The 20,149-nt window shown below is 40.5% G+C and overlaps 1 protein-coding gene across 6 annotated transcripts in view; it reads left to right on the top strand.

The window, feature by feature from the left end:
- Window positions 1-20,149, top strand: part of CLTCL1 (clathrin heavy chain like 1) — a 32,566-nt gene that overhangs the window by 4,605 nt on the left and 7,812 nt on the right. For 4 of the 6 annotated variants that reach the window (XM_012578100.5, XM_002199171.7, XM_030286064.4 and 1 more), the window contains exons 2-26: window positions 1,908-2,115; window positions 6,078-6,346; window positions 6,628-6,789; window positions 7,216-7,329; window positions 8,497-8,670; window positions 8,945-9,142; window positions 9,513-9,713; window positions 9,837-9,989; window positions 10,527-10,649; window positions 11,334-11,471; window positions 11,679-11,843; window positions 12,206-12,386; window positions 12,751-12,914; window positions 13,069-13,194; window positions 13,467-13,609; window positions 14,205-14,439; window positions 16,212-16,334; window positions 16,763-16,908; window positions 17,300-17,483; window positions 17,661-17,853; window positions 18,351-18,508; window positions 18,604-18,768; window positions 18,907-19,014; window positions 19,331-19,498; window positions 19,581-19,730. In XM_012578100.5, the coding sequence (XP_012433554.1) occupies window positions 1,908-2,115; window positions 6,078-6,346; window positions 6,628-6,789; window positions 7,216-7,329; window positions 8,497-8,670; window positions 8,945-9,142; window positions 9,513-9,713; window positions 9,837-9,989; window positions 10,527-10,649; window positions 11,334-11,471; window positions 11,679-11,843; window positions 12,206-12,386; window positions 12,751-12,914; window positions 13,069-13,194; window positions 13,467-13,609; window positions 14,205-14,439; window positions 16,212-16,334; window positions 16,763-16,908; window positions 17,300-17,483; window positions 17,661-17,853; window positions 18,351-18,508; window positions 18,604-18,768; window positions 18,907-19,014; window positions 19,331-19,498; window positions 19,581-19,730 (4,149 nt within the window). Of the gene's footprint in view, window positions 1-1,907; window positions 2,766-6,077; window positions 6,347-6,627; window positions 6,790-7,215; window positions 7,330-8,496; window positions 8,671-8,944; window positions 9,143-9,512; window positions 9,714-9,836; window positions 9,990-10,526; window positions 10,650-11,333; window positions 11,472-11,678; window positions 11,844-12,205; window positions 12,387-12,750; window positions 12,915-13,068; window positions 13,195-13,466; window positions 13,610-14,204; window positions 14,440-16,211; window positions 16,335-16,762; window positions 16,909-17,299; window positions 17,484-17,660; window positions 17,854-18,350; window positions 18,509-18,603; window positions 18,769-18,906; window positions 19,015-19,330; window positions 19,499-19,580; window positions 19,731-20,149 lie in introns of those variants that run through there. The other 2 variants (XM_072936224.1, XM_072936223.1) reach the window with 2 other exon arrangements.

The following is a 20,149-nucleotide window of genomic DNA, read 5'->3' as shown; positions in this document are numbered from 1 at the left end:
TGTGTAATTTGTGAAAATGTGTGGACATTGTGTGGTGTAGAGCAAGAACAGTGGAATTAAGAGCTCTATTAAGAGCCGTCTGTTGTTGAAGGTCACAGAAGTTGATGGAGCTACAGCTTGCATGTTTATTGTGTGCTAAAACATTGTGTGTTACATATGAAAGGTACACGAGTTGTCTTGGTGTGAAAACTTCTTTCCTTACCGACACAGAAGCCTGTAATAGCCACCTACCTGGCAGATTTGTTTTCAAAACTCTGGGTGCAAGCATGATCTGATGACCTTGTGCCTAAACTTTGATTCTCTTTTGGAGTGAATGGCACTTGCTGAAGTTTACTGTTGTGTATTAAGTATTTACCCCTGAAGTGAGGTGTAAGCTGAATGGCTCTCAGTTCTGCTGAGAAACACTTATGGGAATGAGTAAATGTCTTTTTATGCATTCGTACATTTGGCTTATATTACATTACTGAAACTTGAGTCTGTTGAGATTAGCAATTACTGAGCTGAATAGCTCTTCATTAGTCAGCTCAACAGAAAACAAACAGTTCCTGAGGCATTCTTGGGCACAGTCCCGACACATCACACTTAAAGGTATATCTGTTACATACCCATTTTATGATTTAGTGAGTAGCATTGCAGAAGCTCTAATGGGCCATGATCAGCCAGCTCAAACACACTAAAACAGTGTTTGTCGTGGGACTTTTTGCCCAGGGAATTTAGTCCATTGTGTGAAGCTTCTGATGTATCAAAGGAGCGTAATGACTCAGTGATTGCTGGTGGTATATTTTATCCTGTCTCCTTGAGGGCAGTAGTTTTTCACTTGCAGTGCACTGAAAAGCAGTATAGGTTAATCCTTTGAGAAGCTTCAGTGAAGCTGATGCAGTTCCTGTGCTTGAAAATTATCGCTTTGGGGCATAAAGCAGGTGCTCAGGCTTGTCACAGTTACTGTTATATAAAATGCAGCTTACACATGTACCAAACCAGGCTGTGCTGCATAGGTCTGATTTACTGTGGACCAGTGGAATAGTGATGTTTGTTCACTGCCACCTCCTCCTGTTAACTGAAATTGAGAGTGAATGGAAACAAAAGTTAATACATCAGGATGAAAATTATATATATACATAGCTGTCTTTAGGGGAGTCTGTTTGGCAGCTCAAAATTACTCCAGGTTACATTTAGAGTAACTACTTTGTTTTTACTATTATAAAAATAAACAAACTTGTGCCGGTTGAGCACAAGTTATGTTTTTAGAGCTGGACATACAGCTGGAAGGGGCCTGCATCACAACCCCTGCCTTTGTTGTTGAGCCTAATGGCATGGCATCTTGGGCAAGGTGAGATTAAATGATTGTTTATTTTAACACATCTTTCTTACCTTTCACTGGTAAGAATTAGGTATTCTGTGAAGTAACATGAACAAATCCACTTTGTAGGCCAATTGTGACCTGCTGTGTAGACTTCCTTCTACACTATTGCTAAGAGTGGACATAAGTGGCAGAATGACAATGTTCAGCATCAGTGGGTAGTACAGAAAGAATCTATTACCCTTAAGTTTTGAACATCAAATTTACCAGCCTTGCTAAAGCTGAAATAGTTGTGCTATTGCTGGTGTAGTCTTATCACATTACTAGAACCAGGTTAAGTATAAACGCTTAAGTTAAAACTCCTTTTAGTTTGCATCAATAATACAATTTCAGAATGTCTTTAGGACCTGAATGCTGACAATTGTGTAATTCTTTACCTGTGGAACAAAGAGACCCAGAAGATAAATCAGAGTTCAATAGTGTACACTCTAGTCAGAGAAACTGTTCAGTTTTACGTTTCATTCTGGAGGAGATTTTAGACATAGAGGCTTGAGTTAGACCTTCAACATGGGAAGGGTAATAAAGTACTTTTTTTTTGTCTTTCTAGCTCCAAAATTTGGGCATTAATCCAGCAAACATTGGATTCAGCACCCTGACAATGGAATCTGACAAGTTCATCTGCATAAGGGAGAAAGTAGGGGAGCAGGCACAAGTAGTGATAATTGACATGAGTGATCCAACAACACCCATCAGACGTCCAATTTCTGCAGAAAGTGCCATCATGAATCCAGCCTCTAAAGTAATAGCACTAAAAGGTGAGTAACCCTTTATGATTACAGTATGAAAACTACTGTTTAGCTGTACTACTTATTAGTGCTTTTAAACTTTATGTAAACTTTCTAAGAAGAATGTATATGAGGATAAGAATTCTCGCCTGAACTTGCATGCTGTATTTTTGGTAGTAGATCTTTCAGTAATCTCTGGATGATTTGCCTCCAAGTGGGTGTGAGATGCTTGGACCTGGCACTGCAGCCTCCTAGCCTCACTGAGGACCAGGTCAGCATTTGGTATACTTTCCTTTTAAACAGGTATTGTAAACATAATGGACACTTGTATAAATGAATAGGGGTGTAAAGCCATATTTTCTGCCCTGTCCTGGCCCTTTCTTGTAGCTCTGAAGTTTTCACTAGATAATGACAAAAATGTCGTAAGGATGGCCAGTAAGTGTAAAAGTCTGAACATAAGAAACATGTTAAGTTTGACAATCATGAGGTCTTGCAGCTAGAAGACCTCTACTTACTGCTACCTGTGGTGTTGTTACTGCCTTTAAGTAGCAATCTGAGCTTAAAGAAGTAATTTTTAATTCATTTCTGGCTCTTTTCTCAAATGACCAACAACTGGTATTTAATCTCAATAACTGTTACTGACTATGTACTTTTCTTCCTGCATCTTATCTAAACAGATGGTGAGTGAACTTTGTCCTGACATTGTATGTTTGGTAGTACAGAATGGTCCCATCTCATAAAAAGTTCTGAACTTTAAGGTAGCCATTTGGTGGTTCACATCATGGCCAGGTGGGGGAATCTTAATCCTCAACTGGTATTACAGTGATCATGTTCTCCATTGGCTTGTTTCTAACCATTTGGCTGTTTTGACTATTGACTGTACCAAGTGAAGGAGGAGAGAGTGCTTTTAATGTATGTGTGTATATGTGATGGAAGTACAGTTGATAGACAAAATGAAGTTGCAATATTTTTATGAGAGACCTGCTAGCATGTCCTGTGTGCTATTCATTTCTGCCTAAGTGTGTTTTTTATTGTGAAAAATCATGGTGAAATTTCTTGGGGGTCCAAGAAACTGTCCTCAGAACTGACACAAAGCCTTTAACTTCTTTTCTGTGATGTCAGGCTAATACTGACATTAGGTGAGAACTAAAGTGAATGTTTGACCTCAGCTGAATCTGTGATTCAGCTGAGGTAGTTACGCATCTTGCAAAGAACTGCCTTACCCTGGCTATGGGTAAAGGTAATAATGAAAAAAATTCTGATCTGTTAAGAGTTTACTGTCCTTTATCTTGGACCCCTTTAAACATACTATATTGGCAAGGAAAGGGCCTTCTTTGCACTAGCAGAGCTTTGTCTACCTCTTAAAAGGAAACTACATAATCAGGTTTGAAAGGTAACATACTAAATGGATTATCATCAGCTTCAAAGAATATAGCTTTATTCTTGCCAGTTAAGACTTGCTCAAAAGGAGTATTGTTCTGTCCACTCAGAGTGAACAATTCTGTCCTCTGAACCAATAAGGTTGAGTTAATGATGTTACATTGACATGCGAAGTTGTGTTGTCAAGTGTTGCGAACTTAGTGATCTCTTCTATAAATAATCTAGTGATCAGAAGGTTGGGTAGAAAAGAGGGTTAATAGAGCTACCTAACCAATGTCCGTGATAACCTGAAGACATGGTTTAAGTCAGTCTGTCACTCCAGACTTTCCCCTGCTGATCAAGTGAGGCTTCAATAGTCAAAATGGTTACGTATTGTGACTCAGTGTGCCATGATGGGGAGTTGCTCGTAATCCCAGGATTATTGAGCAATAAATGCAGAAACCCACCCTCAGAAAAAGAAATGAAATAGTTCTTGATTTGAACTGACATACAGTATGCACAATTTCATTTCTGGATTGCATGTGGCATTCTCCTGCTGTACCAAGATTTATGTATTGTCCTTGTGTTCTTGGTCCTCTTGCACTGCTCTGTACTGGTAGTGCTCAGCAGTGGGTATGAGTGGAGAATGCAGCATTCGAGGGTGCTTCCATTCTTTGTATAATGGAGAAATGTCATGCTCCAGTCAACTGTAATGTAAGTTCTTGTGCAGATGTTCAAAAATCAAATCTGCTTACTTGATTGCACCTGTATAGTCTAAATAGATTCACCAGTTTGGTAGTTTGATCAGAAAACCTTAAGTCTTTTTGTCTCGAATCTTGGCCTAATAAAGTGTTCAAGTAGACATAAGACTCAAATGCGCACTTGCTCTCACTATGACTGTATAGCAGGTCCTGGTTTCTCAATCCAAATAACAGATTTTTTAAAATAATTTAATTACAGTTTAAGGCTGTGAAATTTGAATATATATTGCTGCACTTAAGGAGTTGTAAAGCAGTGCCTTCTGCAGCTCCCAACATCCAGGGCTAAACTGCCTAGTGAAGCTTGTAGAATCCATTTCCATCCGTGATATAACAGTCAAATTTAGTCTAGAAAAGAGACAAGCATGAGTTTTTAGCTGTTTGTTTGTTTCTCCTGTATTCATAAACCTAGGAAAGACGTATTGTTTCCTATTTAGGAAGACTGTCCTTAAAGGAAGACTGTCCTTAAGAGCGGCTGTATACTGTGGGAGTTCAAAATCCATCTTTTGATAGCACCAGGCCATTGCTGGACAAATTATTGTCCAAGAGTAAATATGCTGTTTCTGGCTGTCAGTTTACAGGCCTGAGCTTACTGCATCTGTCTAACACAGTAAGTGCATGTGCAGAGCAAAGTGTTGATTAGCAGCCCGCTCTTGGTCCCAGGGGAGCTAGCAAGCTCTCCTAGGATGTTGTTGATCAGGTTTACAGTTGTCAATGCTGTTAAACCAGGCAGCAAATGCTGCATGTGATAGCTCTTAAGTCTTGCGTTGTCTCTCGACACTGTATTAAACTAACATGATCAATTTATATATAAATTATGCTAAAATGTTATAAAGCCGTTCAAGATACGTATTAACTTGGGATTAGTAACTCCTGAATACCTTGGCCAGCAGCCTTTATCTATCAGTGAATGTCTCCCAGTTTGGCAGCCACAAGTGCTACTAGCAGGAAGCACTTCTGAAATGGGGACAGAAATAATGGCATTACAAGCCAGTACTCCAGCAGTCTGGGTGGGTGTCTTGTGATCAGAAAAGAATATTCCTGGGGCTGAGTTGTCTCATCTGCAGTAAAATAAAACATCACTTCGATTTCATGAAAGGAATGGATTCCCTTATTCTTTATGGTTTGGTTCAGTTAGCATTGGTTTTAAGCCTACTTAGCAGGGCAGGGCTTCCGGTTGTTTAAAAGGACTACTAAAATCAAGCCTAAACCTGAACTATAGTTTCCTAAATAATGAAGAAGTAATCTTAACTGGACTTAAAGCTCCGAACCTTCCTATAGTCTTTCTGAACTTTTGACTGTCCTCTTCTGTAGGTACTTGTTGCACAAAGCCCATCTAGTTCAGTGTGCAGTTCATCCAACAGGAAAACAAAATGGAAGCTGTGATCTTTGGCTGTCTGAAGCCAAAGTCTCATGCTGTTTGACTCAGTCCAGGTCGTCTACAGCAGCTACTAAATTGACATAAACTGGAGCCATTCTTGCTTTTAATTTTACTGAATGACATCTACTATGCATCTGTAACTTGGCATACCAGTGCTGCCAACTGGCAGCACAAGAGTTTACACCAACTCTGTAGCTTAGACTGTCTTTTTATTTATAGTAAATGGAAGTGTCTGTGCTTGTCAGTTGTTGGAATGTCTGTGTGAGTGTCCGTAAGGAGATTTTTTGATTTTGGGATGGTCCTAGTGTTGGGGGTGGAGAGGGGATTCTGTGTAAGAGTCAAGTGTCAAAGGAGACTGAGATGTGACAGGACACTGACCCTGTCTGTAACACCACTGGAACAGTGGGTTAAACTGGGTGCTTGTAAATGGGCAAACTACAGGATGGCCACTGTGGTAATTGATCTGTGATGTTTCTTGGATTTTGTCACACTAGCTGGGAAAACACTTCAGATCTTTAACATTGAGATGAAAAGTAAAATGAAAGCCCATACAATGGCAGAGGAAGTGATCTTCTGGAAATGGATATCTGTGAATACAGTTGCCTTGGTGACAGAGACAGCAGTGTACCACTGGAGCATGGAGGGAGAATCACAACCCCAAAAGATGTTTGATAGACATGCTAGTCTTGCAGGCTGCCAAATCATCAATTACAGAACAGATGAACACCAAAAATGGCTGCTGCTGATAGGAATTTCAGCACAGGTAAGTTCTCTGGCAGCAATATTATGAAGATAACATATTATGAAGATAATTGGGAGAGCCCTGGCCCCACTTAATTTAATAGCTGCTGTAGTTTAACTTTGATTTCTGGAAATAAAAAATTCAAAACTTTCTTTTGTGTAGAAATAGCCTGACTTGTAGTTCAGCTCAAGTGTTAGAGGAGGGGATGAGAGGCATTTGCTGCTTTTTAGTTTACTGTCCCAAGGGTCTTGCTACAAACATTTTAAATCTTATCTCTAAAAGCTGACCTTTCTTTTTTCTAGCAAAATCGTGTGGTTGGTGCAATGCAGCTGTATTCGGTTGATAGAAAAGTCTCCCAGCCTATAGAAGGCCATGCAGCAGCTTTTGCAGAATTCAAAATAGAGGGAAATGCCAAACCTTCTACCCTCTTTTGTTTTGCTGTGAGGAGTCCTGCAGGAGGCAAGGTAAAGTCTACAGCTATGTTCCTGTAGTGCCATAGGTAGGTTGTTTGCATCAAATTGAATGTGGAATTCAGTAGCATTGAATATGCTACAACTGCTGAGCAGTCTGTGCAGGGCTGAGGTAACACCACAGTAAATGCCTTGGCCTTTCCAGTCTTGTCCTCCAAAACAGATGAATTGACAAGTGTGGCTCAAAATGTCTTGAATAGGAATAGTCACTTTCATAAAAAGTGGGTGTTTTGGGTTTTTTTTATTCTTCTCCCAGGTTTTAATTTATCAGGTTCCAGCAAATTTAACATTCTGAATATGTGGAGCACAGCTCCCCAGACTGTTGGGCAGATGACTTCAGCAGCATATCTGAGGAAAGGAACTTCTTTCATGTGGCTGTACTTGCAGGCAATCTTATGACATGAACTCTTTTCTTCCTAGCTGCACATAATTGAAGTAGGTCAGCCAGCTACTGGAAATCAGCCATTTGTAAAGAAAGCTGTTGATGTGTTTTTCCCACCTGAGGCACAGACAGACTTTCCTGTGGCAATGCAGGTAAATGTTTTACACCCTCCCCTTCCCCCCCTCCCCCCCCCCCCCCCCCCCAAAAAAAAAAATGAGCTTTATAGCCTGGCAAGGAGCTGACATCTGTTGCAAAGAATGTTTTCTATCATGCTTTGCTGTCATTCTTCCTAGTTCTGGGAGGGATGTTAGTAGGCTTGTGGGAGGTAGCATGGACATGAAAATAGTAACTTAAATATATAGACTGCTTCTGTATTTAAAAAAGCCCCAACAAAACTTCTACAAGAAGAACCCAAACCAATGAAACAGACCCCAAAGAAACCCCTTGGGAGTGTCTTCAGGGAGGATGTTTCCAACCTCACTTCGGCTATTCAGCTTCCTGCTAATGTTCCAAGTTCTAGATAAGAATATTAGCATATCTCCTGTAGTAGCAGCACAGAAAAGGCAATTTGGGGCATTAGTGGGAGATTCTTTAGGAAAGAACAGAGCTGGTTGCTATCACAGACCAAATTTCATTTAGCATGTCTCTAGGAACTAGAAATGTGTCATAAAATCAACCTATCTCAGAGCATGACTGCTGACAAGTCTAATAGACCAGCTTCATAAATAGTCCAAGAGATGCCCATAACTAAGGTGCATATGTGACAGGATTTGTATGGCTCTATACTTCAGTTTAAGGCTTAATAAACAAAATATCCAAAGACTTGTTCCAAGGGGAGAGTACTTCTATGTCTAAAGACCCTTTTGGCTTGAAAGCCTCCCCAGTTTCAGCGACTTGACAGATAAACTGGAGTACTCAGTAGATGAGCTTGGTTTAGATTCTGCTGGCGGTTTGGGTAGGCTTTGTTGGAAGAGAATGGGATTATCTCATTAGTATTTCTGAGCATATCTAGACTAGAATGCAAATTATGCCCAAACTTTTCTCCTCAGCTTGGCTTATTAGGATGAGGAGTATGTTCGTTGCTGCAGATGAATTTTAATTTCCCTTCAACCTCTATTCACTGGAGCTATGCCTGCAAATGGCCAGCAAAGCTGTTCATTGCTTTTGAGTCTGAAAGGAAGAAGCCTGAAGCTATATTTGTTCTTAGTGTCAGTACAAAGGCATGTCACTACAGTACTTTCTTGTGACTAGGCTAAAGGCAGCTATCTGAAGTGTTACAATATTACTAGTTTTGACTAATAAAAACTTGTTTTTGGCAGATTGGAATTAAGCATGGTGTAATTTATCTGATCACCAAGTATGGATATATCCACATGTATGATTTGGAGTCTGGAGTGTGCATCTACATGAACCGTATTAGTGCTGATACTATCTTTGTCACAGCTCCTCATGAACCTACCTCAGGCATTATTGGTGTGAACAAAAAAGGACAGGTAACAAATCCACCATTCTGTTTCTGAGCCTTCTAAAATTCAAATGGAATGTAACAAATCTAAGGAGTGACTTGATGCGACAAATGTTATGGAAGAGAGCAACTGACTATTTAATTAATCAGTTTTTATCTCTTCTAGTACAGAGCTACTTGAAGAACTTGGTTTTTTACTAATTTGCTCCTTCACTGATGAGCTGCTTAGCCATTTTGTTATTGTATTTCATAGTAGTTGTGGAAAGGACAGTACTCCTCAATATGCCTCTTGTCCTTTCCAGGTGCTTTCTGTATGTGTTGAGGAAGACAACATTGTGAACTATGCTACGAATGTTCTCCAGAATCCTGACTTGGGACTGCGAATGGCTATACGTAGTAACCTAGCGGGGGCAGAGGAGTTATTTGCCAGAAAGTTCAACACACTCTTTGCTCAAGGAAACTATGCCGATGCTGCTAAAGTAGCAGCATCTGCACCAAAGGTAAGTAACTCCAAAGGTAAAACCTAGAAATCATGGAAACTTGCCTAAGCTTAGTGGATTGCTTAGGTCACTTGCATTTCAGAGCTTGACATTCAAAACATAAATGCAGTGTTAGTTCTCTGCAGTCTGGTAGTGGTTCTGACTAATATGTTCCCCTGTATGCCCTAAAGGAGCATCTGCTATCCATTTCTAGCTAGACTGGACTTTCTGGGGCCACTGACTTCATGCTAGAAAGTCAATGATTTGATGGTCTCTATCCTGAAGGTTTAACAGTAGATGGTTCAGTTTACCCTTAAACCTGCTTTTTTTACTAATGCTGTTCAGTCTTCACTAATTAAACACTGCTTCTCTCTATCTTGTGCATGTTCAGGGAATTTTACGTACCAGTGATACAATTAGGAAGTTCCAGAGTGTACCAGCTCAGCCTGGGCAGGCCTCTCCCTTGCTCCAGTATTTCGGAATATTGCTCGACCAGGGACAGCTGAACAAGTTTGAATCTCTGGAGCTCTGTCGCCCTGTCCTGCAGCAGGGCCGCAAGCAGCTTCTGGAGAAGTGGCTGAAGGAAGACAAGGTAGGCTGGATAATGACATTAGCCTACTTCTGTTGCCTTCTAACAGTTAAGTGTAAGCAACACTTGAGTTGATGCTACAACTCTGAATTCTTTTGCTTGACAAAATACCACTTCTGTCATCAGCTGGAGTGCTCGGAGGAGCTGGGAGACTTGGTGAAGACAGCCGACCCAACCCTTGCACTCAGTGTCTATCTTCGAGCTAATGTGCCAAACAAAGTGATTCAGTGCTTTGCTGAAACTGGCCAATTCCAGAAAATAGTGCTGTATGCTAAGAAGGTAAATAATTTATCATAAACTGCAAGCTCTGCTTTACGTTTAAGGTGTCCATTATGCAAATCATAGTGTATAACTATGGTCTAAAAGTCTGCAAAACATAAAATTCAAAACATCCAGAATTTTATAAAGTATTAATTTAATGGATTGTCTTAAGCTTATTGTATAGAATAAAGATAAGAGTCTTCCTGAATTCCTCAGACTTAGCTTTGTAATCCATAAAAAAAGAAAAATTGCCTAATGCCTACTTTTAAGTTTAGGACTTGATAAATAGGGCTTTAGGACTGTTGAAAAATTTATTCCAGGCAGTTTTCTTACATAGCCAGAGAATTGCCCTGGCATAAGTTCAGTTATTAAGTAGGTGAATCCTGAATTTCTGTGTCAACAGACAAGAAATGTTTTTGTCTGAGAATTCCTGGAAGATGGGGAATGGGTACTGCAAGCTCAGAACAGTTTATAGTCGCTATGCTTAAGAAATCTGAAGGCTTAAAAGAAGTGTGAAGCTTCCTAAATATAAATAACTGTTCCTGAAATCCCTAGGTTGGCTATACCCCAGACTGGATCTTCCTACTGAGAAGTGTGATGAGAGTCAGTCCAGAACAAGGCCTGCAGTTCTCTCAGATGCTGGTACAGGATGAGGAGCCGCTGGCTAACATTAACCAGGTGATGCCTACAACAAGGGTACTGGTCTCTTTCTAGACAGAGGGAATAGTGTAGTACCATTCTGGGGACTGGTAAGGCCTGGTTCACGTCTATTGTCGTCTTGATTAGAGGAGTGACTAAATAGTATAGTTAAGTTTGGTTATCATTGAGTCTTTAGAGGCAAGTGTGTTCTTAAGTTCTTGTGGAAGCTTTCTCATTTATTGACAGTAAAATTACCACAATCTTAGTCTAAGTAATAAAGTGTTACTATCCTGCTGCATTATGAAATAACTGAAGCTACTTGGAAAAAGTCCTGGCTTTTCTTCTAGCAACTATCCCAGTGGGAGAAGGGATGACCTTTGCATGTTGTGTTCAAACTAAATAAGAGTGGGTGGTAAAGTTTGGTATAATAGCTCAGGGTAATGCATTTCTTCCATTCTAGAGAAAAAGGAAATGTGAAACTTGTCTCTCTATTACCATGATAGTAATACTATGAAAACAAGGGAATGCAGCATAATAGGTGCTGTGATAGCCTGTTGTTTCAGTTTGAGACAAGTTAGGGTCTTAGCATAAAGCAGATTATAAGGGGATGCAGTATCATAACATCACCCCAGGACACCTATCTAGCCAGGCTGTGTGCATACACAGAAAAACATACATGTGTGTATGTAGACCCCTCTTCTGTAACTTGTCCAATCTCAACAGATTGTGGATGTGTTCATGGAGCACAGTCTTCTGCAGCAGTGCACATCCTTTTTGTTGGATGCCCTGAAAAATAACCGCCCTGCAGAAGGCCACCTTCAGACCCGTCTCCTGGAAATGAATTTGATTCATGCCCCACAGGTACGATCCAGTTCCTCCAAAAAGGGAGAGACAGTACTGGACTTGCACAAGAGTAGGATGTCTGATACTGTTGTCTATAAGTCATTTAATAACATGCAAGTCTACGAAGTCACTGCTGGGACTTATGAATAACGTGTAGGCTAAGCTGCTCTGATTCTCTTGACAGTCTTGATTTCTTGTTAGTGAATATGAAATGTAACCTCCTAGGTTGCAGATGCCATTCTTGGAAACCAAATGTTTACACACTATGATCGTGCTCATGTTGCCCAGCTGTGTGAAAAGGCAGGCTTACTCCAGCGAGCTTTGGAGCACTACACGGATCTCTATGATATTAAACGTGCAGTTGTTCATACTCACCTCTTGAATCCTGAGGTAAGTGTTGTCCAGAGTAAGAAAGTGATGTGAACAGTCTTTAGTATTTCTGCAGCTGCTGTAAGATAGGTTGTAGGTACTGAAGTAGCACAAGTAGCTGTGATTCAAGAACATTTGTCCAGTTAACGATCAAATTGTAGCCTGTACTTTCAGTGGCTTAAATCTGGCCTCAGTTTCTGAGGTGGGCATTTCAAACACTATTTTCAAATTGCACTTTTGTGATTGTAAATACAGTGAATTTTATGTCTTTGGTCTTGGTTCTCTCTAGTAGTTCTCTCTAGTAGAAACTGTCTAGTTGGCCTATCTTAGAAATTAGTCAAATAGTGTACAAGTTACTGAGTAAAATTTCTGTCCCTTTGCAGTGGCTTGTGAACTTCTTTGGCTCTCTCTCAGTTGAAGACTCTGTGGAGTGTTTGCGTGCCATGCTGTCAGCCAACATTAGGCAAAACCTACAGCTGTGTGTGCAAGTTGCTTCTAAGTACCATGAACAGCTTGGCACCCAGTCTCTTGTGGAGCTTTTTGAATCTTTCAAAAGCTATGAAGGTACAGTATTAGAGGGAAGCAGCTTACTTGGGAGCACTGACTGAAGCTAATAGTAAGGATTGTAGCTTTTATGGGAGAGGTACTTGTCACATGGCCGGATCTTAGGATACATTTATGAAAGTGAGCTTATCACAGTGAGTTCTAGGGGTAGTCTTGTTCTAGACAGTTTCTTAACTCTCTTGAGTAGAGATCAGAAAGAAAGATAAAACCTGAAAGAGGGAAAAAGAATCCTTCAATACTCCTTGCAGTTGACTGAAAGCTGCTGCTCTCTCAGTAAGGCTGAGTTCTAAGTCACAAGCTGAGGCCTATACAGCCTTCACTTGCTTCACTTCTAACAGTGTTAAACACATGTGACTCTTTCCAGGACTGTTCTATTTCTTGGGCTCCATTGTAAACTTTAGCCAGGATCCAGACGTTCACTTCAAGTACATCCAGGCAGCTTGCAAGACTGGTCAGATAAAGGAAGTGGAAAGAATCTGCCGTGAAAGTAACTGTTATAACCCAGAACGAGTGAAGAACTTCCTGAAGGTAAATAGTCCACCCAGGGGATTGAAGGGTTTTCTGTATATTTTGCTTAGCAGCAGAACTACAGCTTTCTAATGGAGGGAAACACCAAGAAGGTTTAGTTGGCATGGCTGTGAATAATATTTCGTCCCTTTTTTCTCTTTCACACAAAATACAGGAGGCAAAGCTCACAGATCAGCTTCCGCTGATCATTGTCTGCGATCGATTTGACTTTGTTCATGACCTGGTGCTCTATTTATACCGTAATAATCTGCAGAAGTATATTGAGATCTACGTACAGAAGGTAAGGACCTGCTCTTTACTTCATTATAAGGAATTACAGCATAATCTGCTGTCTCTTTTTTGCTCACTCTCCCAGTGCAGCGGCTCTTCATTAAGCCTTTTGTCTATCACAAAAACATTATTCCTGGAATGGATATATGAATGTTAGTTATTCAAAGTTCTCTGCTCTGAAGCATAATTGAAATTTTTAACTAGAACTTCCCCATGGGAAAGACTGGGGGTGCATTATTAGTAATGCTAATAACTAATTTCAACGATGGTGGCTTATTCTAGGTGAATCCTAGCCGTATACCAGCAGTGGTTGGAGGGCTTCTTGATGTAGATTGTTCTGAGGATGTCATCAAGAACTTGATCATGGTGGTGAGAGGGCAGTTCTCCACAGATGAGCTGGTGGCTGAAGTGGAAAAAAGAAATCGGTAATCAAAATGCATCTGTGGGCACCAGTGTTGGGCTTCCTTGATCCTGCTATACACAAATTGAATTGCATGCAGTTCTGTTAAATGATGAAGTACTAATATTGTTTTGTGTTTCTCTATAGAAGAGCAGTTCAAATTTGGTAGTCAGTCTTTTGATTGTTTGGGTCACGTAGGAATGCCTGACAGCAGTGCATCATGTATAACATGGCTTTTGAACACTGCCATAGAACCAGCCACGTGGCTTCGGAGTAAATTTGGATCAAACTGTCTTGACAGACTAGCCACAGGCCCACAGCAGCTTCTGTAAATAGTTTCTCACTACCTGAAAAATGAACAAATGGCTTTAAGCATGAACTGACAGCTAATACAACAGGAGTTGAGAAATTGTAAAACTAGGGATATCTGCAGCCTTTTGTGATATTAAGCTGCAGATCTGTCTTCCACTCATTTAAGACTCGTTAAAAAATAATTGGCTCTGTGTTTGCTTTTAAGTTGGACTGGCAGACTTGTTTGAGGGGAAGGCCAGGTACTGAGTGGTAGCTGTAGAACATAACTCAGTCTGACTTAAAAACCTAAAATGTTTGCTTCTTCAAAGGCTTAAGTTGCTGTTGCCATGGCTTGAATCAAGGATTCATGAAGGCTGTGAAGAACCTGCGACTCATAATGCTTTGGCCAAAATCTACATTGACAGTAATAATAATCCAGAGCGCTTCCTTCGTGAGAATCCTTACTATGACAGCCGTGTAGTTGGCAAATATTGTGAAAAGAGGGACCCTCATCTGGCCTGCGTTGCTTATGAGAGGGGGCAGTGTGATCTGGAACTCATAAAGGTTAGCAAAACTGCTTTTATAAGCATGCTTTAAAGGACTGCTTGCTGCCTGAAGTGGAAGCTTGTCTGGCTATCAGTCTAACACTTGCAGAATCTGGTCTTTTAGTCTCACTCAGGAGTTGAGGTGGGCGGGATTCTTCTATGTGGAGACTAATTTTAATGCTGATGAGAAGAACTTATGCTGTATGTCCAAACTGGAATTGTATAACTGGAACTTTGAAGTACGATCCATGTCTTTCATCCACTGATTCTCCTTGAAACTAATTTGTTTATTAGGCCCAGGTAATGAATATGCCTACCATTAAAGCTTTGTTAATTTGATTTTTTTGAGCCTTGAAGGCGCAGGAGGAGCAGGCTGTCATCTAGCCTGACCCTACAATGAAAGAAAAGTTTCCCTGAAACTAAAACAGGGCTTGTAATTTTCCTTTGTGATTGACCCATAGTCTTGCTCCAATACTTAACCAGAAATGAGGAAAATAAATGTTGACAGTTTAACTATAGTTTAATCCAATAGCATTTCTCTGCTATCTTTTAAGCATCCCTCAGAATTTCAAGGGCAGGTGAAATTCTTAGGGTTCTCAAATACTTTGTGGTCTCAATGTGAACACCAGAGCTTAATGTCAGATTAAGCCAGTAGTGCTTGTGGTTGCTGAGAAGAACATTCTCCTCCTACCTGCACTTCCATATTGGTATATGCAAAGAATGTCAGCTATGAGCACTAGAATGGTAGTATAATCCAGGCTTGATACTGGATTAAAGTGGATGACTTTCCAGCCTAAAGTGTTTAATTTTTAAGTATTAGTTTCACTGTAGCTGTTAAAAGGCTGGCTTCATTTGTCTCCTTTATTTCAGGATATGAAGGTGGCTTTGAGTTTGTTTGCTAGGAGACTGCTAGGATAAACTTTACCATTCTAGTTAACCATTAAAGCCTGTCTGTACCAGTTTCTTCCCTGAGCTGATGTTCTCAGAAGGTGTTTCTGGTTGTGGAATAAGCATCTTCTTCCTGTAAGAATTATTCTTGAGATGTTGTTGTCTCCTGGAAGAAGGGTCAACTCCTGCAACTGATAAATGTAAAGCATAAAGCGGAATTGTGCTAATATTGTTTTGCTTACAGCACAGTAATTGAGATTCCACAGGCTTATTTGGATACTAGCAATGTGAGCTGTTGCTATAAGATGACTTGGGCCTTCAGGTTTCTACTCTTCTAGCTGGAAGTTGAAGTTACTGGTATGAATAGGGTCACAACTTGTAACTCTCCCATGGTGCACTTCTATAAGGAATTTCACATTTATTCTGTACCCTTAACACCTTAACAAGAGAATCCAAGCCACTTGCTATTCTGAATGCTTATAAACACGTGTAAAGCTAATGACACCAAATACATAACCCACTTCTAGCTTTAAACAACTGCACCATTCCTTAGTTCTCTACTTAGCACTGCCGAGGCAAGTGGCTCCCCATTCTAGATTTAAAACTTAAGTTCTTCAGGCTTCTGCAGGTCTTCACTTCAACCAGAAGCAAATAGTTACTTTGAAGCCACAGTCAGAGTGTTTGTGTTGGGCAAAACCAAGAGAAGCTATAGAAATTCTGCTGGAGACCCTCTCCATGAGCCTTCCAGATCAGAGGTTGGGTAAGAACTTGTCTGTGGCATTTAGCATGGGTCAGAAATTAGTTCTAGTCAGTCTTCTAGACTGTCTGGTTCATAGCTAGCTGAACCTGTCTTGTGGTACTGACCCTTAACAGTAATGCCAATAATTGTAACTTCTCCTTCAGGTGTGCAATGAGAACTCCCTGTTTAAGAGCGAGGCTCGCTATCTGGTGCGCAGGAAGGACCCTGAGCTCTGGGCAAATGTACTGGAAGAAAACAACCCGTTCAGGCGGCAGCTTATTGACCAGGTACAGCAAAAAGGCTCAACTTCCAGTATGTGGAGACCTCAGGATGTCTCAGAAACATTATGGAGCATTAAAGTAGCATTCTTCCTCCACAAGGTCCCTTAAAGCCCCATTCACCATATAGAAGTTTGTAAGAATGGCAGGTATTAATTCTGACCTTCATGGTCAGAAGATTTACCTATCAGTAAGGCATTTTTTCTGTCCTGGAGAATAACCTTCCGCTAGTGAATTTGTTTCCCATACCGGCATAAGATGTGATTTTACTTCTATATAAAATACAGTAATACAGCTAATAGCTGTTTCTTGCTGTCTTTATCAAAATGCTATCAAAATTCTTAAACTTTTCTGAACTCATCTGAAAAATAACTTGACAAATGGACAAATACTTAATTTGGGGAAAACACTTAATAGTTTCCTGCCTTTGAATCTAGGTTGTCCAGACGGCTTTATCAGAGACACAGGATCCAGAGGAAGTTTCTGTAACTGTGAAAGCTTTCATGACTGCTGATCTCCCAAATGAACTGATTGAGTTATTGGAAAAAATTGTCTTGGATAATTCTGTATTCAGTGAACACAGGTAGGAGGAGAGCTTTGTCCTCAGGTTTAGCCTGTTCAGTGCCTTTGTTTATGTTGTGAATGATCTAGGCTATCATGGGTCTCTTGGTTGCAAGATCTAAGCACTCTTCAGTGTTTATAATAAGGTGAAAAGATACAATTTAGAGTACTTTGTGCTTGAAGAACAGAGCTAGCTCACACTGTCCAGTTTGCAGTGATGTGTTGAGACCAGAGAATGCTAATACTGGTAAGCAATTTCTTCTTGAAGGTAAATGTCAGTAGTTCTCAATCTGGGGATGAAATGTTGTTTCTAGTGACAATAAATGGGTTTATTTTTTCACATGTACAATCCATGTCACTTAAGCAGATGTTGCTGTGCACTGCTTATAGCCTATGCCTTCTGTTAACCAAAGGAATCTGCAGAATCTGCTGATCCTGACTGCCATTAAGGCTGACCGCACCCGAGTGATGGAATACATCAATCGGCTGGATAACTATGATGCCCCAGATATTGCAAACATTGCCATCAGTAATGAGCTATATGAGGAAGCCTTTGCTATATTCAGAAAATTTGATGTCAATACTTCAGCAATTCAGGTGAGGTGTGGTTCCGGTATGGTGGTGTAGAATGCTTCCCTGGACAGAAATGGCTGTTCTAAGAGCAGTTAGCTTCATATTGCTTACACAGAGCAGTGTATTCACTTGAAGAGTTCTATTAGAAGGGATAGTGTTACAAAACTTCGATTTTTAACTTGGAACTTCAATTTCAAACAGGTGCTGATTGAGCACATTGGCAACTTAGACCGTGCTTATGAATTTGCAGAGAGATGTAATGAACCAGCAGTGTGGAGCCAACTGGCCAGAGCACAGCTCCAGAAGGACTTGGTGAAGGAAGCCATTGACTCCTATATAAAGGCAGATGATCCATCTGCCTACATGGAGGTCGTTCAGGCAGCTAACAGAAATGGTAAGGCAAAGTAACTTCAACTTCAGATTGCTTGGATGTGAGCTAGGTTATTGCATTTACATTGAGCATCAGAGACTATTGAGACCTAGGAATTCTGTTTCAGAGAAAATGGGAATAGTCAGTACAGGGAATGGATGAATCAATGTTAAGTGAGATTCCTCTTGCTAAGATTTTCTATCTTGCTGCACTAAACATAGACCTCTCTCTGGAGGTAATTTGGACCATTATCTAAAGTACCAATAAGTATAAGATATTTATGTAGCTGTTATGTGGCAGAATTGCTTGCCAGTTGGATTGCAGAATGGTAGCAAGAAGACCAGTCTTACCTGAACGTGACTTGGTGTTGACAGGGAATTCCATAACTCAAATGCAAATGGCTTATTATCATGGTAGAGGAGAGATTTGAGCCTTCTAGTGAAAACTGTCCCTAAGGTGGGCAAGGTAAACAATACATAATGACTGAACATAGGATCTTGCATATCTCTGCTCTCTTCCAGATAACTGGGAGGACTTAGTCAAGTTCTTACAGATGGCCAGGAAGAAGGCTAGAGAGTCTTACGTAGAGACAGAACTTATTTTTGCTTTGGCAAAAACTAACCGTCTGTCAGAACTGGAAGAGTTTATTAGTGGCCCTAATAATGCCCATATACAGCAGGTATGTGCTGGTCCACAGTTTCCAAGTGTGACTTGCTGCTTAGCTGACCCCTCATTCTTGCTGCTACCCTTGTCTACCTTGGATTTCTCACTCAGGTCGGTGATCGCTGTTATGAGGAGGGAATGTATGAAGCTGCAAAACTTCTCTATAACAACGTATCCAATTTTGCTCGCCTGGCATCTACCTTGGTGCACCTTGGGGAGTATCAGGCAGCAGTGGACAGTGGCCGCAAAGCCAATAGCACAAGGACTTGGAAGGAGGTAACTTAAACTTGTAGGTTTTGGTAGGTTTTAATTCTAGAAAAAGTATTATTATGGAAATACCTATTTGGAACTCTTAGTAAACCTCAAATTTGGTAAAGCTTTGTCCTGTTAACTATTTGCTGACTGTCATGACAGGTCTGCTTCGCTTGTGTGGATGGAAAAGAATTCCGCTTGGCACAGATCTGTGGCTTACATATAGTCATACATGCTGATGAACTTGAGGAGCTGATTAGTTACTATCAGGTAACTCTTAATATTCTAGAAGACTTGTACAGCATACTTGTATCTGCTAATAAAGTGGTCGCAGAGAAAAAAGATACCTTGGGCACTAATACTTAAATTCATTTTTCCTCTATCTTCATTTCTTAGTGGTGATGTGCATTTTTTCTGTAGTAAATGGTGAGGTAATAGTTTCCATTGTGCCTTCTTTTGTAATTCTCTCACCTCACTGGAATCAAAAATCTCAGCACTTTCACTGGAGAGAAAGTCAAAGCATTTTGTATTTAAGTAAATATGCATTTTAGCAAGCTTTATTAATCCTTATTTTCCTAACATCCAGGATCGTGGCTACTTTGAAGAACTGATTGCCCTTTTGGAAGCTGCTTTGGGCCTAGAGCGTGCTCACATGGGGATGTTTACTGAACTTGCCATCTTATACTCCAAATTCAAGCCTCAGAAAATGAGGGAACATCTGGAGCTTTTCTGGTCTAGAGTTAATATTCCAAAGGTATGCAGTAAGGTAGCTGCAAGTGAAGGTGGGAAGCTGCTAGTGAACCAAACCTGGTGCATTTTTTTGTTTGTTTTATTAGGTGCTCAGAGCTGCAGAACAGGCTCATCTCTGGGCAGAACTTGTATTCCTGTATGACAAGTATGAGGAGTATGACAATGCAATAATTACTATGATGAATCACCCCACTGATGCCTGGAAGGAAGGCCAGTTTAAAGACATAATTGCCAAGGTAAAGTAACTTGGTAACTGGAGCCAAGTGCTGAAAGCTTCTTTCAGGACAGAGGCAAAAATGCACAACAGAATTGCTGTTTAGAAAACAGCTTGCTTAAGCTACTTCTCAGTTTTTCTGCTGTACTTAAAACAACTTCCAATCAGTTTAACACAAAGAATTAATCTGATTTTACACTATTTCTTTTCTGCTGTGCATCACATTCTGTTGAGTGGCAGCATCTAGCACAGAATGTTTTCAGAGACTGTGCAGGATCGTAGGTCACAAGCAAGAGGCCTAACCTCCTTAGTACCTTTGAGCTGACTGCTGCTTTAGTCTGAGGCTATAACTGTTCTTGGAAGATTTCTGCATATGTTTCCAGCTGTTTTGGTGTGAGAAGTGCAGTGGGCAGTCCCATGAGTACAGCAGAGAATAGTGAA

The sequence above is a fragment of the Taeniopygia guttata genome, chromosome 15 (assembly GCF_048771995.1).
Source record: "Taeniopygia guttata chromosome 15, bTaeGut7.mat, whole genome shotgun sequence".
Taxonomy (NCBI): Eukaryota; Metazoa; Chordata; class Aves; order Passeriformes; family Estrildidae; genus Taeniopygia; species Taeniopygia guttata.
This window is presented reverse-complemented; position numbering and strand designations above follow the sequence as displayed.